We start from the raw sequence: 14,392 nt of genomic DNA on the forward strand, positions 1-14,392 counted from the left end.
TGGTTATTAAGAAATCAAAAACACCATGTTCATGTAAAGGAATAAACATAAATCACCTTCCCATTTATTGGATGGCTAATAAGAAAGCACAGGTCACTGTCATAGCTTTCAATGAATGCTTTCATAACATATCTGCCCCTCATGTCAAAAATTATTTAAGTAAAAAGGGATTCCCTTTTAAGGGCTCTTCTGTTAACTGATAATGCACCTGGTCATCCTCCAGATTTACAACACGAAAATGTAGAAGTTGTCTTTTTAACAAAGAATACAACTTCCTTATTACAGCCGTTAGATTAAGGAATAATTTCAACTTTTAAGGCATTGTATATCAAACAAACCTTCAGGTATATTTTAAAACAAATGGAGAATGATGAATCTCTTACTCTTATGGATGCTTGGAAAAAAATTACATTTGTGTTAAGCATGTTGGTCTGTCATATATTCAGATTAAACAATCAATGCTCAATACATGCTGAAAAGCAATATGGTCTGATGCTGCTAAAGACATTTACCATTAGAGCATGAATATTCTAAGATCACTAAATTGGCCCAAACTATAGGAGGGAAAGGTTTTGAGGATTTAGCTCAAGTAGATATTGAAGAAAAATAGTTGATGAAGAACTAAACGAGGAGTTAGTTAACATGATTTATGAAACAAACATGATGAAGACAATGATTCTGATGAAGAGCAATCCGAACTAGTTGCATTCACAGCAAGAGTCATAAGCGTAGGACTTTAATTGGGAAGAAAATTAAGTAATAATTTTTTACAATATGATACGAATGTTGAACGAGCTCTCCGATTCCAACGGGAGCTTAGTAAGCGCTGAAATCAATATGAGGAGGTTTACGATGATTTAGGTGAAAAAAACCTAGGGAATTGTTAATTACAGATTTCATTACAAAGTCTTGTCAATCTGAGATCTTCCCTAATTCATCAACCATTGAAGCAGAATCTTATCAAGAACGTGCAAGTGGTGAATGTGACAACATACCAATCAAGAAGAAAAGGCTAATAGTTCATGAAAATGATGACAATGATTACACTTATATTTACTTTAAGATGTCTTACTTTTGTTTTATGTAAATAAATAACTAAATTATGCACATTTAGTGTTTTTCGCTTTACATAGTAAAATCTGAGATTTCAATTTACACAATTTTGTGCGGAACTTCTTTTCCGTGTAAATCGAGGGATAGGTATAATCTCAAAGGTCGGATAACTATTGATAATAAAGAAAAGGCAATGATTCTCAATCTTAAATATCATTATTGTGAAATTTACTTCAAACGGATTTTTAAAATGCAAGTATGTGCTTTCTAGATTTCACAAAAATAAATAAAAACAGAAACTCCATATTCTGGGCTCACAAACCTTTTCCTCTAAAGTCTTTACTGTGAGGGTCTGCACATTCAATTTGATAGAGACCTGGAAAAAAAAAAAAAAAACTTTTATTAGAAACATAATTTTATTAAAAACATAAGTATTTTCATGCAACATGCTGCTGAGAACTGATCAGTATAGACCAAAAAGTAAGAAATTTAGAACCCATTTTACACAAAGATCCCTCAAAAGTGAAATTCAATACCAGTAAATGTCAATATATTCTATAAATATCCAAATAAGAATTAGAGAAATGTGAAATTAAAGCCTAAAAATTTAAACACCTAAAAAAATATACAAATAACAGAAAAAAATCTGATGTAACATAATGAAGAGGAGGAGACAACAGACTCAATTACAATCCCTCTTCCATTTGAAAACCTTTGCATTTCTGTATTCGAAATTAGCTGTTGAACTGTTTTTAATATGAAATGTAATAATTAAGTGAAGCATTGAAGTGTTGATTATAGTTAATTTATCTTTAGAATTTCATTTGCTTGTGACCATGGATGAATCAAATATAGATAATTTTTATCACAGCAGAACTCGAACCTACATTTCTTTACTGGAAGAAACCTAATTGACAAAGCCCTGCAATATATTTCCATAAATCATGTCATCCATTTTAGATAGATTTATCAGAAGTAATGCATTCTGTGATTTTTTTGTGGCTATACAGAATGATATAATGGCTGCATGAGGTATGGGTAGAATGTTATGCAAAAATAACTATTGCACATTCTGAGAGTGCAGAAAAGTGAGGTAGAATTTAAATTAACAGACATTAAGAAATAATTAATGAGGCAGTGTTAAACTCGAATATTGGAAGAACAAATCAAAAGCTTTACAATGATTGGCAAAGGAAGGACTTTAAAACTTGGACAAAGTACTTAAAATAAAACATTCGTTGTCTTGCGCCTCACAAGAAAAAGTGGCTAAGTTCTGCCCAAAACTCAAAGGGCCATTCATTATACAAAGAATTTGTGGTACTATATTTTACTTATAAGGAAATAATGGAGATAATATTACTGTAAACGTGAATCAAGAGAAAAAAATATTATGACAGAGCTGATAAACAAATGCTCAAAAATATTTTGCTAGAATCAACTTCTGGCAAAGTGGAAGCACAATGGCAAAGACATTCACATCAAAGATGGTGATTCCAGAAAAGAAAAGAAAGGCCAGAGTGGGGGAACTGAAGTCAAAAGACGCAGGCATGAGAATCTCAAAGGGAACAGCATGAACGAGCTGGGGCAAGCACGAAAGACGATGAGAAACAGAAGCAGAAGGGAATCCATCTACAAGATATAGTGAGTGGGTGAGACACAAATAAATTAAACAAGGAACCAGTGATCTGGATTGCAAGAGCAGGATGACAGGATAGCATCGCCTGGACTGTAAGAGCAGATTGCACAACAGAAGTGGCCATTGGAGGTACAATTTCTGGCACAAGTATTTAAAAAGCAGAGGAACCCTCCGATAAACTAGTGCAGCAACTCACGCACTGAACAAGAAACGTCGACGGCCAGAAACTACAAGCTCGAGTCAATGCCAAAAGAAGGTGGCACGGGAAAAAAAGAAAAGAGCAGCAAATCAACAAACTTCCCTCCTGGGAGCAGTTCCTACAAGAAAAGGATGACTGACTTTGAAAAACCAAAGATAAGTAGAAATTACTCTTTTTAAGTTTTATTTCAATTCTAGGTCTGAAAGTGTGACTGAAAATTTTTTTAGTTGTTGCTTCCATAGAGGACAATTTTATTTTTGTATTGAGCAAGATACTTTAATCATTTCTAGCAGTATATTTTAAAGTTAAAATAAGAATGAGATGTTTACTTTTTAGTCTCAGAGACCGAGTTTAGGAAATGTTTGCATGTTTTAACTAAGTGAAGAAACTTTGATACTCTTTACAGTAGAAAATTTTGTTGAATACAAATGATTTCAAATTGTTTTCAGTACAGTATATTACAATATAATTATAAAAGTTCTGTGAAATTTACGTTAAAAGTATTTTTATATGCTTGTAATCAGAAATAAATGTGTACGGATGAAAGAGTTAAAGCCAAGCTAGTAGTACAGTTTATGTTAAATGCAAGAACTAGTTTGAGAATGTATGAAAATTAAAGTTAGGCTCTCCAGCTAATACTAAGTTAACTTTTCACTAAAATTAGCACCTTGGGGATCAGAATCGCATGCAGGGTATATTTTTGAGGTCTTGCATGTCTAAATTCTAACAAGTAGTGTGTCAGTTAGGCGGAAGTGTGGAACACATGCTCTCATATCAGCACACTTGCTGGAGAGCAGGGGGGAGATTTAAAATTCAGAAAGAATGTGATGAGCAAAAGCTCCCTTACGTAATATTGTATGAAAATAAATCTAATTGTTTAAAACCTGCAATGAATGCAACCATGTTAAATGTATGAGACTTTTGAAGACGATAGTTAAATTCTGGTGGGGAAAGGTGTACGATTTTATTTTTACTAGTTATTTTAATTTGTGAGCTGTGACGTTGTGGATACTTCAGTGGGAATGGAATCAACACTGATAGTGGTGATGCATCACTTTTTAATTACACAACATATCACAAATACAACATTAATACATTTAGAAAACTTTAGTAGATATCCGATCTGGTGACACGATCAGAGACGTTAACGAAGATGGTACTCGTCATCACTCGACAAACAAAGTCACCACACCTCAGCTCGCTGGCAGAGCTTCCCAGAACTCTCTCCTCTCTCACAGGCGTCTCAACAGAACTCTAATCTCTATACGCATGCGTATTCCTCAGTTAAGTCGTTGCCATTCACAGTTCTTTAAAATAGGCGTTAAAATGAATTACAGTACTCGTAATGTGAGGAGTTGTCTAACGACGTTCTCTCTAGTCAAGAGCATCATAGGTCTTTCTAGTAGAGTTCAGGAGCGTTCTTTACAGCCTTTCTTGCATTCTCTTATTTGCCTCGCCAGGATGTAAAATGAGTTGGGGTGAACAAAAGTATTTAAACTGTTGCAGCAAAAAATTTAAGCAGAGTCTGATTTTGCTATTGTAAGGACACGTTGCTATTTTGCATTCTTGACATTGAGTTATTCTGCTCTAGTAGGTTTCCTGTAAGCTTAAATTGAATTGTGCAGTCTTGCACTACTCTTTACCTTTGAATTTAGTGTTATATTATCTTTTAAGTTCTCACTGCAAATGATCAGTGTCTGTAAGCACATAAATCTGTGCCGTTGGATAATTATTTTGTTTTCAATAAAAGGGTCTTTTATACCCTTCCCCTGCTTGTGTTCATCTTCAAGCTCGTGCGAGAATTCGCAATGATTAACACTTAGATAGGTTTAGTTACATTTTATGATAGTCAAATGAACTAGACCTAAACTTATAAAAAAACCTAACCTTAGTTTGAAGTAGACTTTTCAGGACCCCACGCAAAAAAATTCTGCAACAATAATTTTGTACTTGAAGCGGAACCTGTATCTGATCACCCTCAAAATAGAAAATGATTATTCAAAATCTAAAAACTAAAGTTGCCTTTTCCTAATTTTAATTAGTCAACTAAAATTAAAACTAAGTTGTTTGGTGTCTTCTTAAAGAAATCTATAATAATAATTAAAAAAAATTAGAGCATTCTATAATATTTTGATCATATTAATTGAATTCTTAATCACAATAGCGATGCATTTTCCATGTTTTCATAGCCAAAGGTGGGAAATTCAATAACAATACCCAAATGATTACATTAAGCAGTGACTACTGCATGGGTAAAACTAGAAAACAACCCGTGTTGGTAGTCCTAGTGCTGCAGCAACGCTGAAACAAACTAAATATACATATATTATTTTTCAAATAAAGATTATTGCTTACATGAAAACAGAAATGTTCATTACTTAATAGTTAAGCTTGACACAATTAATGCCAGTTTATTAATCATTCATGCTCAGTTTCACAATACAGTAAATGAAATATTTAATTTTTCATTAAAAAATATCACTTTGAAATATATAAATACTGATATTTCCAAAACTTCCAGCTAGATTTCACAAAATAAATTTTTGCAAACAGGACAGAAACAATCTAATTCCATCAATCTGGCACAAATATGATATTGAGTAAGCATATTTTTAAAATTATTTACTTGGTTAACATCATGCCAAAAATATTCTCCGGTATCTTATTTGTAGCTTACAAATATAATATCTATTTTAAGATATATTTTATTATACTGGAAAAAGAAGAAAAGGTTTAAGAAAGAAAAAAAAAAAAAAAAACTGCACTCATTTGTTTGACAGAATCTTACATTTATGAAAAAATTATTTGGAAAATACCTCTGGTGTTTTGGGTGAACAAACAAAACAATTGCTGTTGGGTTTCTCCAACTGAGCAGAAGATATTATTTTCTTGCTTGCAGAAAAACTTTCACTAATAAAAGCCTGCAAAAATGTGAATATTTGATAAAAGAACATACAAAAGAAAATGTATTACAATATATATTATACATATTCCATTTCCTAAAAAATAAATATCACTTTGTGCTATCAGTAAACGTCTAAAAATACACTCATGATTAATGAAATTAGCACACTAAAAAGGAGGCAATAAATACAAGTGAAATTTACTAAAATAAACATGCTCTCAAAAATACCGCAGTACAGAAACTGGCAAAGAACTTGTGGGCCTTACTTCAGTCCTTTTCAAGGGTATATTGCACCGCCATATGCTGCAATGCAGTCTGCAACATAGTATTGAGTCCACATGTATGATATTGCGTTGTCAAAAGGCAAGCTTGAGGGACTTATGCTTGTTGCACAGGGGATTATGCTGCAATGCAGTCTGCAACATAGTATTGAGTCCAACACATGTCAAAAGGCAAGCTTGAGACAGATGGACCCATGCTTGTTGCACAGGGGATTCAAATTATTGGATATTGTAGTATGATATCAAGGGTATATTGCACCACCACATGCTGCAAGGCAGTCTGCAACATAGTATTGAGTCCAACACATGTATGATAATGCCTTGTCAGAAGACAAGCTTGAGACAGATGGTCCAGTTTTATAATATTTACATTACCGTTAAAAATAAACATTAGTGAGACTACAAAAAAAAAAAAAAAAATTCACATGGAACTAATTAATTTACAATATGATATAAATTTTATTCAAAGATTTGAAGATTCAGATTTGATTAACTTTCTTGGGGGGAGGGGAGGGGGTTATTTTTCAAAAGATAAAATACTCTCAGTTACAAATTTTTGCAGTTAGAATAATAATTTTATTTAGAGTATGTTTATATGTATAGTTTTTTCCTGCAGCTGAAAATTAGTGTCCAAGGGGAAAGACTAGCTTGACAGATGAACATCTACAATTTGTGAGAGTTTCTAACAATTTTTCTTCAAGGTTACAAACTTTAACAGAAACTGAATGCCTTGCTAAACAGGGTTGTTACCCACATGTATAACTGAATTTTCTAGAACACAATGTAATGGTTTAATTGGTACATTTTACTTTTAAGTGTTTTGAAGAATTTCAAGACCCACTACAAAACAAACCTTTTTCTTTTGTTGCTCCCTTAAATGGGAAAGAATGGTCACGCTTGATTTAAAACTTATGTTGTTTTGTAAATGTATTGCCCTCCCCCCCCCAAATGTGAAAGGTTAGTGTTTCCCCAATTTCAAAAGGACCGAGAACCAAGACTCTTCAAGCATTCTCAAAAAGTGTTCCTTCTTTAAATCTAGCTAATAGGAAGTAGAAGTACAAAAGTACAACTTCTGCATCACATCTATTAACATTTCCACATTCAGATTGTAGAATGACTAAACAGGCAAGGTGCAACCTTTCTGCTAGATAGAAACTCAAGTTTTGAAATTGAACAACTGGAAGAAGCATTTAAAAAATCTCCTGTGTGCTTAACTTGCAGCATGTTGCAAATGCTTAAGCAAAAGGATTTAAGCCTCGAAGAAACGGATAAATTATTAAATGATTTTGTTGCTCTTGGTAAGTACAGTTAGAGATGACCCATATTTAAACTGAGAATTTCCCAAACAATTTACTGAAAGAAAGAACTATAATTGATAAAGAAATGATAAAAAATGTTTCAAGAAGCAAAAATGGATTGAAAATCAAGAAATTTGAAACTGCTCTTGTAGAATGTTTTCAAGCTATGAAACTACACAATAGTCCCATTTCTAGAGATCTTGCTGGAAAAGCATAAAATTCACTGCTAGGTGAGAATGTTGCATCAACTGACAGAAGATTGGAAAGATATAAATAACATTTTTCATCAGAAACTGCATGGTATGAAGGAACAGGCACATCATCGTGCAGTTGATGACTGGATAAAAGATGTTTTACCCAAGCTACTAAATGAATACAAGCCACACAAAATTTTTACCCACAAAACTTGACCGTGTTACAGAACATTATCAGGGCACACATTAATACTGAAAAGTGAAACCGCAGCTCTGTTAAGACATTGATGTAATGAGTTGCTGGGTTATTAAGGTGCTAATATAGAACCAATAATTAAGAAATCAGCACTGGTTACTGACACAGAAAACCTGGATGTTTGAAAAGGAGTCATGAATGAACATATTACTTTGTTGGATACACTGCTGTGTGAAGATAAAAATATTTTACTTCAGGCAGTGGCAATACACACACATAGATTTTTCATCATTTAATAGAAGGTTTTTTTTTTTTTTAAATCAGACGGTGAACTGAAAAATGAAAAAACAGCTTAAAAATGTACAGCATACACAGCTTTAATCTCTGAAAAACATCAATGTTGCTTCCTGCAAATAGAGCTACTAAAATTCAGTTTTTAGACCAGGGTTTTATAGAAGCTTTCAAATGACATTAAGAAGATGATAAAGAAATGATAAACAGAACTGTAACTTATAAGACGATACTTCGAACTGAAATTGGAAATACAGAATTGAATCTTGTGAAAATAATTACCTGCATTTAAACAATCTTTGACATTTTTACCTTCAGTTAGACACTTTTTCCTTTTCAGATTTAACATATCAAAAATATCTTTCTTTGAAACGGAATATCCTTGATTTTTACACAGCTTTACAATTTGTTGATAATATTTTCTCCCGGAAAATGCATTTATGTAACCTTCGAGCCATCTATCAATTTGAGAAGTTATTTCAAAAATAAATTTCTCATTCTCCATTTCAAGAATAAAACCATAGCAGATGATTATAATGAAAATGTCTAATCTGTACCTCAAAATGCTAAAGAGAGAAAAAAAAAAAAAAACATTTCTATAAAGAACAAATGACTTTCTTTACTGCAGTTTTAAAATCGTCATGAAAATATAAAATTCTTATTTTCAACTAAAGATTAAAAAGAAATAATCTACTTTCAGATGAAATAAAAGTTACTAGATTTGGAGATTTATTGGAAGACCTAAAGATGTGATAAATAGAATAGTTTGATTCTCTCAATTTTAATGTGATTTTTGGATAGCTATGTTCATGGATAATTCTAATTTCCGCCATAAAAAATAAATATATGAGATGATTTAGTCCATATCTAATAAATTATAAATTATTAAAAGCTAGATGTAATCTCAGTGTGTTCGATTTTGTGTTATGTTAAAAAACTTAAATATTTTAAGAAGTTTCATCATAGTTCAGTAATTTTTTTTTTTTTTTTTAGTTTTATAATTCATCTTATCCTACTGGCTTTTACACTATGTGAGAAATATGGAAAATTGCAATTCTTATTTTAAAATTAAGGTCTTATTCTTCACTAAACATTAAATTAATCAAAATTACTTTTTATTGATTTACTTCTATGAAAATCAACTGGCAATAATTAACACGAATGGAAATTAGAAGAAAATGGTATTATAGCTAAAGGGGAAAAAGTTACTATATCAAAGAAATTTAAAATTTGTCAAAGGAATATATTTCTCTGAATGCAGAGCAAGAGAAACAGTTATTATGTATTTATGTTTATAAATAACAACATTAATTAAAAAAGCAATACTAATATATATATGAAAAATTTCTTTTAACTCAAGTACTTTAAAACATAAAACTTTTAAAACATAAAAAATTTATTTTTGAATATTTCTAAATTCTAATACATAGCTTTTACCAACATGAAATACCTTGTTAATAGAAGGAAATGATTTTCAGATTTCCAAAGATTACTTACTGTTCGGCACTTAGAAATGTCTCCTTTTAAAACTTTCATTACTTGCAGAACAATTAAGCCAGCAACGACTGCATTGGTTGTAGCTATGGCAGGAACAATATTACCAGCAATAGCTGAAAAGGGGAATGAGAATAATACATGCATACACAATATAATGGCTAAAAGTGTAGTAAGACTTCGATAAACTAAAACTGAAAATACTAGAAGGGAAGACTGATTAAAATTAGACTTTTGAATAAAGTTAAGAGCAATATAAAAGTCTCTTTTCTGACATTATAAAACTTTTTGACTTAATGAGCAGTAAATCCCACTGAACAATGATAAAGTTATCATACATATAATTAAGATTTGGTTCATTTTGTTCTTACCCTTAATGTCAAATTTGCTTTGTTGTGGTATATGGAAGCAATATGCACGTAAATTTGAACATGATGCCACAAAATCCATACAATGTTCATCATCCTGTAAAAGAAAATTTTGATGAAATATATATAAACAAACATCAAATAACTAAAGAGTTGGAAAAACAAAATCAATATACTAAAAATTACTTTTACTATAACAGACACACTGAAACTTCAATATTTATTATCATTAAGCATGTATGTACACGATTAATTGGTTCATCTGCTAAAGATTAGAATATTATTATTTGATTTATTGATTGATTTAACGACTCCGAATTATCATTTGGAAGAACTTGTGAAGTGCCAAATCACCTGCCATTTTGAAGGAGGGAAGACAATCATGGAAAAGTCAGATGTGTGAATATTTCAATGCAGACAATGAGAAACATCAGAACTCTGTAACTGTTGTAAAGAGAATTTTTCAACAAAGTCAGAAACAAATAATAACTGCTTCTTAAGATCCATATTTGGGAAAAACTGCCCATCACAACAAGTCTACTGCTTGGCAGTTAAGTTCAGATCTTGCAGCCATCACTGGAATTGTCGTTATCACAGCAAACTGTACACAGAAGGCTTAATGAGAAAAGTTTTTATTCCAAAAAGCCAAGAAGAACATGTATTTCACAGTCTTCCTTTAATAAGTACATATATGTGTGATGTAACAGCTTTTGTCCAGAATAAATAGATCGTTGAAGAAATATAGATTAAGTCATAGCTTAAATTATCAGACGATAAGTTTAAAAAACAGGATCCATTTATTATTATTCAGGAGAAATAGCAGTTACAAAATCAGATATCCGGAGTAAATAAAAAAGAACTACTAATAACTTTTTGTATGAAGTTTACTGCGTCGTGACATTTAACCCTGCACTGTCCCACAGACGCCAGGGATGTTTCTTTTTTAATTGTTTTATAAACGGAAGCGCGTGCAAGCTTGTGCTGCCGTCTACCTTTCTGTCAACTATGCACAAATAAGTAGAAATCATCGAAACAACACTATTTTTATTTTAGTGCTGAGAGAAAGAGGTTATATGCTGATGTGAACTACTGGAGTCTAGGAGACGCCACACGACCATTTTTGATTCTAAAGGTAAGTATTTTAAAATTTATATATTCTAGTATTTTTAATTTATATTATCAACAGCTGTCCCTAGTAGTGTTTTTTTATTTTAGTAATAGGTGAAAGAAATTGTTTGTGAATATATTTAATTTTTAATGTAAAAAGAATGTATTTCTTTTGGTATTTATAATTTTTATGGGTAACATTTGTTTTTATTATTCATTTTCTTACCTTTAGATTCAAGATGACTTCTCAGAAAAAATTCAATATGGCATATGAATGTGACAGAGAAATAGTACTACGTACCCTGATGGAAGGATATGAATTAGGTGATGAGTTTGATGATTATAGTGATGCAGAAGAAGATAGAATTGAAACACAGACATCGAGCAATAAAAACTCCAATGATAGCGAGTAATGATTATATTGCTGATAATTATTTCCAAGGCCGATCATCAAAATCAAAAGTTTTCCCACCTAAAAATAAAAAATTTACGCACTCGGCAACACAATAGTCAGATAGTCACATAATAGACAGTCACTCATTTACCAGGGGTGAAAGGTGTCGCAAAAAATGCTCGAAAGCCGGAGCAATGTTGGGCATCATTTTTTGACAATGGCATGCTATCTAATATAGTTCAAAAATGAAAAGATACCCACAGTACAGGAAAATTATTCTCGGGAAAGGGATGCCCATTTGACCGACATAATTGAAATAAAAGCGCTTCTAGGTGTATTACAGATTTGTGCTTCTAGAAAGGACAATCATGCAAATACCAAGGAGATATGGTCCTCTGATAAAATGGGTATTGAGTTATGCCATCTAATAATGTCTGAAAAACGATTTAGGTTCCTTTCATATTGTTTGAGGTTCGACAATAGTGATCTTTTGCTTCAAAATAATCTTACTTTGGTTGGGACTATGAGAAAGAATAAAAGTGAAATTCCTCCACAGTTTACACATGCAAAGAATCGGGAAGTAGGAACATCATTGTTTGGGTTCTAATGTCTTATGTAACTAAGGAAAACAAGGTGGTTCTGATTCTCTCCCCTATGCATCATGATGATGTAATTGATGAATCATGTGAAAAAAACAAGCCCAAATGATAACCTTTTATAACGCAACTAAATCAGGAGTTGATACTGTTGACCAGTTGTGTAGCACTTACAATGTCGTCAGGAAAACAAACAGATGCCCTATGATCATATTTTATAGTATGATAAATGCAGCAGCTATAAATGCTCAAATAATTTATCGTGCAAATAACTTATCAATCAGCATTAGGCGCAGTGAGTTTTTAAATCTTTTGGATAGCTTATGGTTCCTTGCGTAGACGTTCTCAATGTTCATCATTACCTAGAAACCTCAAGCAGGATATTCAGATAATTTTTCCAGATGAGGGTACAGTTCAACTTACAATAGAGGCTTGAACTACTAAAAGGCAGAGATGTCATGAATGTGGCCATTTCAAGAACAGATACACCAAGTACAAATACCGCAGTTGTAAACATTTTTATGTTGAGAAAATGCTCAGCAAATATAAGTTGATTGCTAGTTTGTGCAACTAACTAAATGAGACAATTTTACTTGTATTTCTCATTTGTATTTGAGTTAAGTTGAATAAAATTAAGTCTCACTGTAAATTGAAGTTTTGTTATTTTTGTTTGTAATAGGATACCACAAATATATGTATGTTATTTCAATAACCCATCTGCATTCATAAATTTGAGTTGAATAACCAAATATATATTAGTACAGCAAAAATATGCCTGGTGTCTGTTAGACGTTGCGCGTCCTTTAACGTAACAATATGCCACGCGAGCACTGCAGGGTTAAGAAAAGCCCCCAATATTCCTTTGAGAGTCCTTTTATAGCCTCTGGAAAGGTGGAGCTTCAAAGAAATGACGTCAGCCAATCCAGTTTGCTTTAAATATTTCCAGAACATTCTATAACTGTACGTGTAGAAAAGGTGGGAAAAACAACTTGACTAAGGGGCTGTGGATTTAATTCCACGTACTTTTCAAATAAGAGAACGTCGTCATTAAAAATGAAAAGAACATACAGTTAGAATTTTAAGTGTATTTTTGACTATGGAATTTTATAATTACATATATATGCCAAAAAGCCAAGGGTATGTATTTCACTGTCTTCACTTTATATATATATATATATATAAAAAAGATAGATAGATAGAGAGAGATGACAATTACTTTGAATGACACAAAGGAAATCAGAACTGGAGTGAACACCAATGATCCCATATTTTCTCTAGTGATAAGTCCACGTTTAATTTATCATCTGATTCTAAATTACATACAATAGCTTACATCTGGCAAGAAAGGAACGCAAAATCTTCCTTTGAACATTTTAGAACATGAGTGTTTCGGTAATGCAAGTGGAATGATATAGTGAGGAATAAGGACTGACAGACATATGCCCCCAAAACATTTTCAACGGCTTATCTGTGACCAGCCACAGACATTAGGATGAGCTCTGAGAACCATATGTAAAACTTTTCAGAAGTATATATGGATAGGCAATAATAATACTCATCCACATACAGCAAACCTCACTGAAGAATTCCTTCAAAATGAAAACATTCAGTGAATATCATGGCCAGCAAAATCTGATTTAGAACTTTTGAAAAGAAACTGAACCGAGACATCCTCCTCCTAGATATGTAAATGCCTTGAAGACTGCATTGCTGGAAGAGTGAAACTTAAATTTCCCAAACAATGATACTGTCAGCATGAACACATAAGATATGTGTGCACAAGTAACAGAAGATCACATTCCTAGAGTTAATCCTTTTTTTTTCCCTACCACTCCTTGTAATGTATTATTATTTTTATTACTTCATCCAGTTTTGTATCATTTCTAGTGCTCTTAAATGTTTACCTTAGTATTTAGGTGTTATGATGTCCTGTATCATTCCATACAATTATAGTTCACAATTTCTAAGAAATCCATGATTTCATGCATGTAGAGATAATTTTGGACAATTGTATACATATAGAGTATGTTTAGTATTCAGATTATGAATCTGAAGAAGCAGCCAAGTCAGTCAGTGCTCAATTATATTCAGCCATCGTTGTGACACAATTTATGGCCTGTAAAGGAGTTGTAGCTCTCGAACATCCACTATACTCACCTAATCTTGCTCCAGCACCTGAAATAAGCCCTAAAAGAATTTTATTTTTTTGATATTTTATATGTTCAAAGCCATATGATAAATGATTCTTCATGAACCAAAAGAGGATTTTGCTTGGAATTTTCAGAAACTTTACAATTGTTGTCGAAAGTACACTGCAAATGATGCATATTATTTTGAATGAATATAAAACAATTTTTTTCTGATTTAGGTAAGAATATTT

The 14,392-nt window shown here is 32.1% G+C and overlaps 1 protein-coding gene across 1 annotated transcript in view; it reads right to left on the reverse strand.

The window, feature by feature from the left end:
- The window catches only part of Uba2 (Ubiquitin-like activating enzyme 2), a 74,522-nt gene that overhangs the window by 21,859 nt on the left and 38,271 nt on the right, over positions 1 to 14,392 (reverse strand). The window contains exons 11-14 of the mRNA XM_085816227.1: positions 9,919 to 10,012; positions 9,551 to 9,663; positions 5,705 to 5,809; positions 1,376 to 1,429 (exon numbers count right to left, since the gene is read on the reverse strand). Coding sequence (XP_085672353.1) covers positions 1,376 to 1,429; positions 5,705 to 5,809; positions 9,551 to 9,663; positions 9,919 to 10,012 — 366 coding nt within the window. The remainder of the gene's footprint in view (positions 1 to 1,375; positions 1,430 to 5,704; positions 5,810 to 9,550; positions 9,664 to 9,918; positions 10,013 to 14,392) is intronic.

Source organism: Stegodyphus dumicola, chromosome 4 (genome assembly GCF_044657685.1).
Source record: "Stegodyphus dumicola isolate Sdum_Otavi_A_Nest chromosome 4, ASM4465768v1".
NCBI lineage: Eukaryota > Metazoa > Arthropoda > Arachnida > Araneae > Eresidae > Stegodyphus > Stegodyphus dumicola.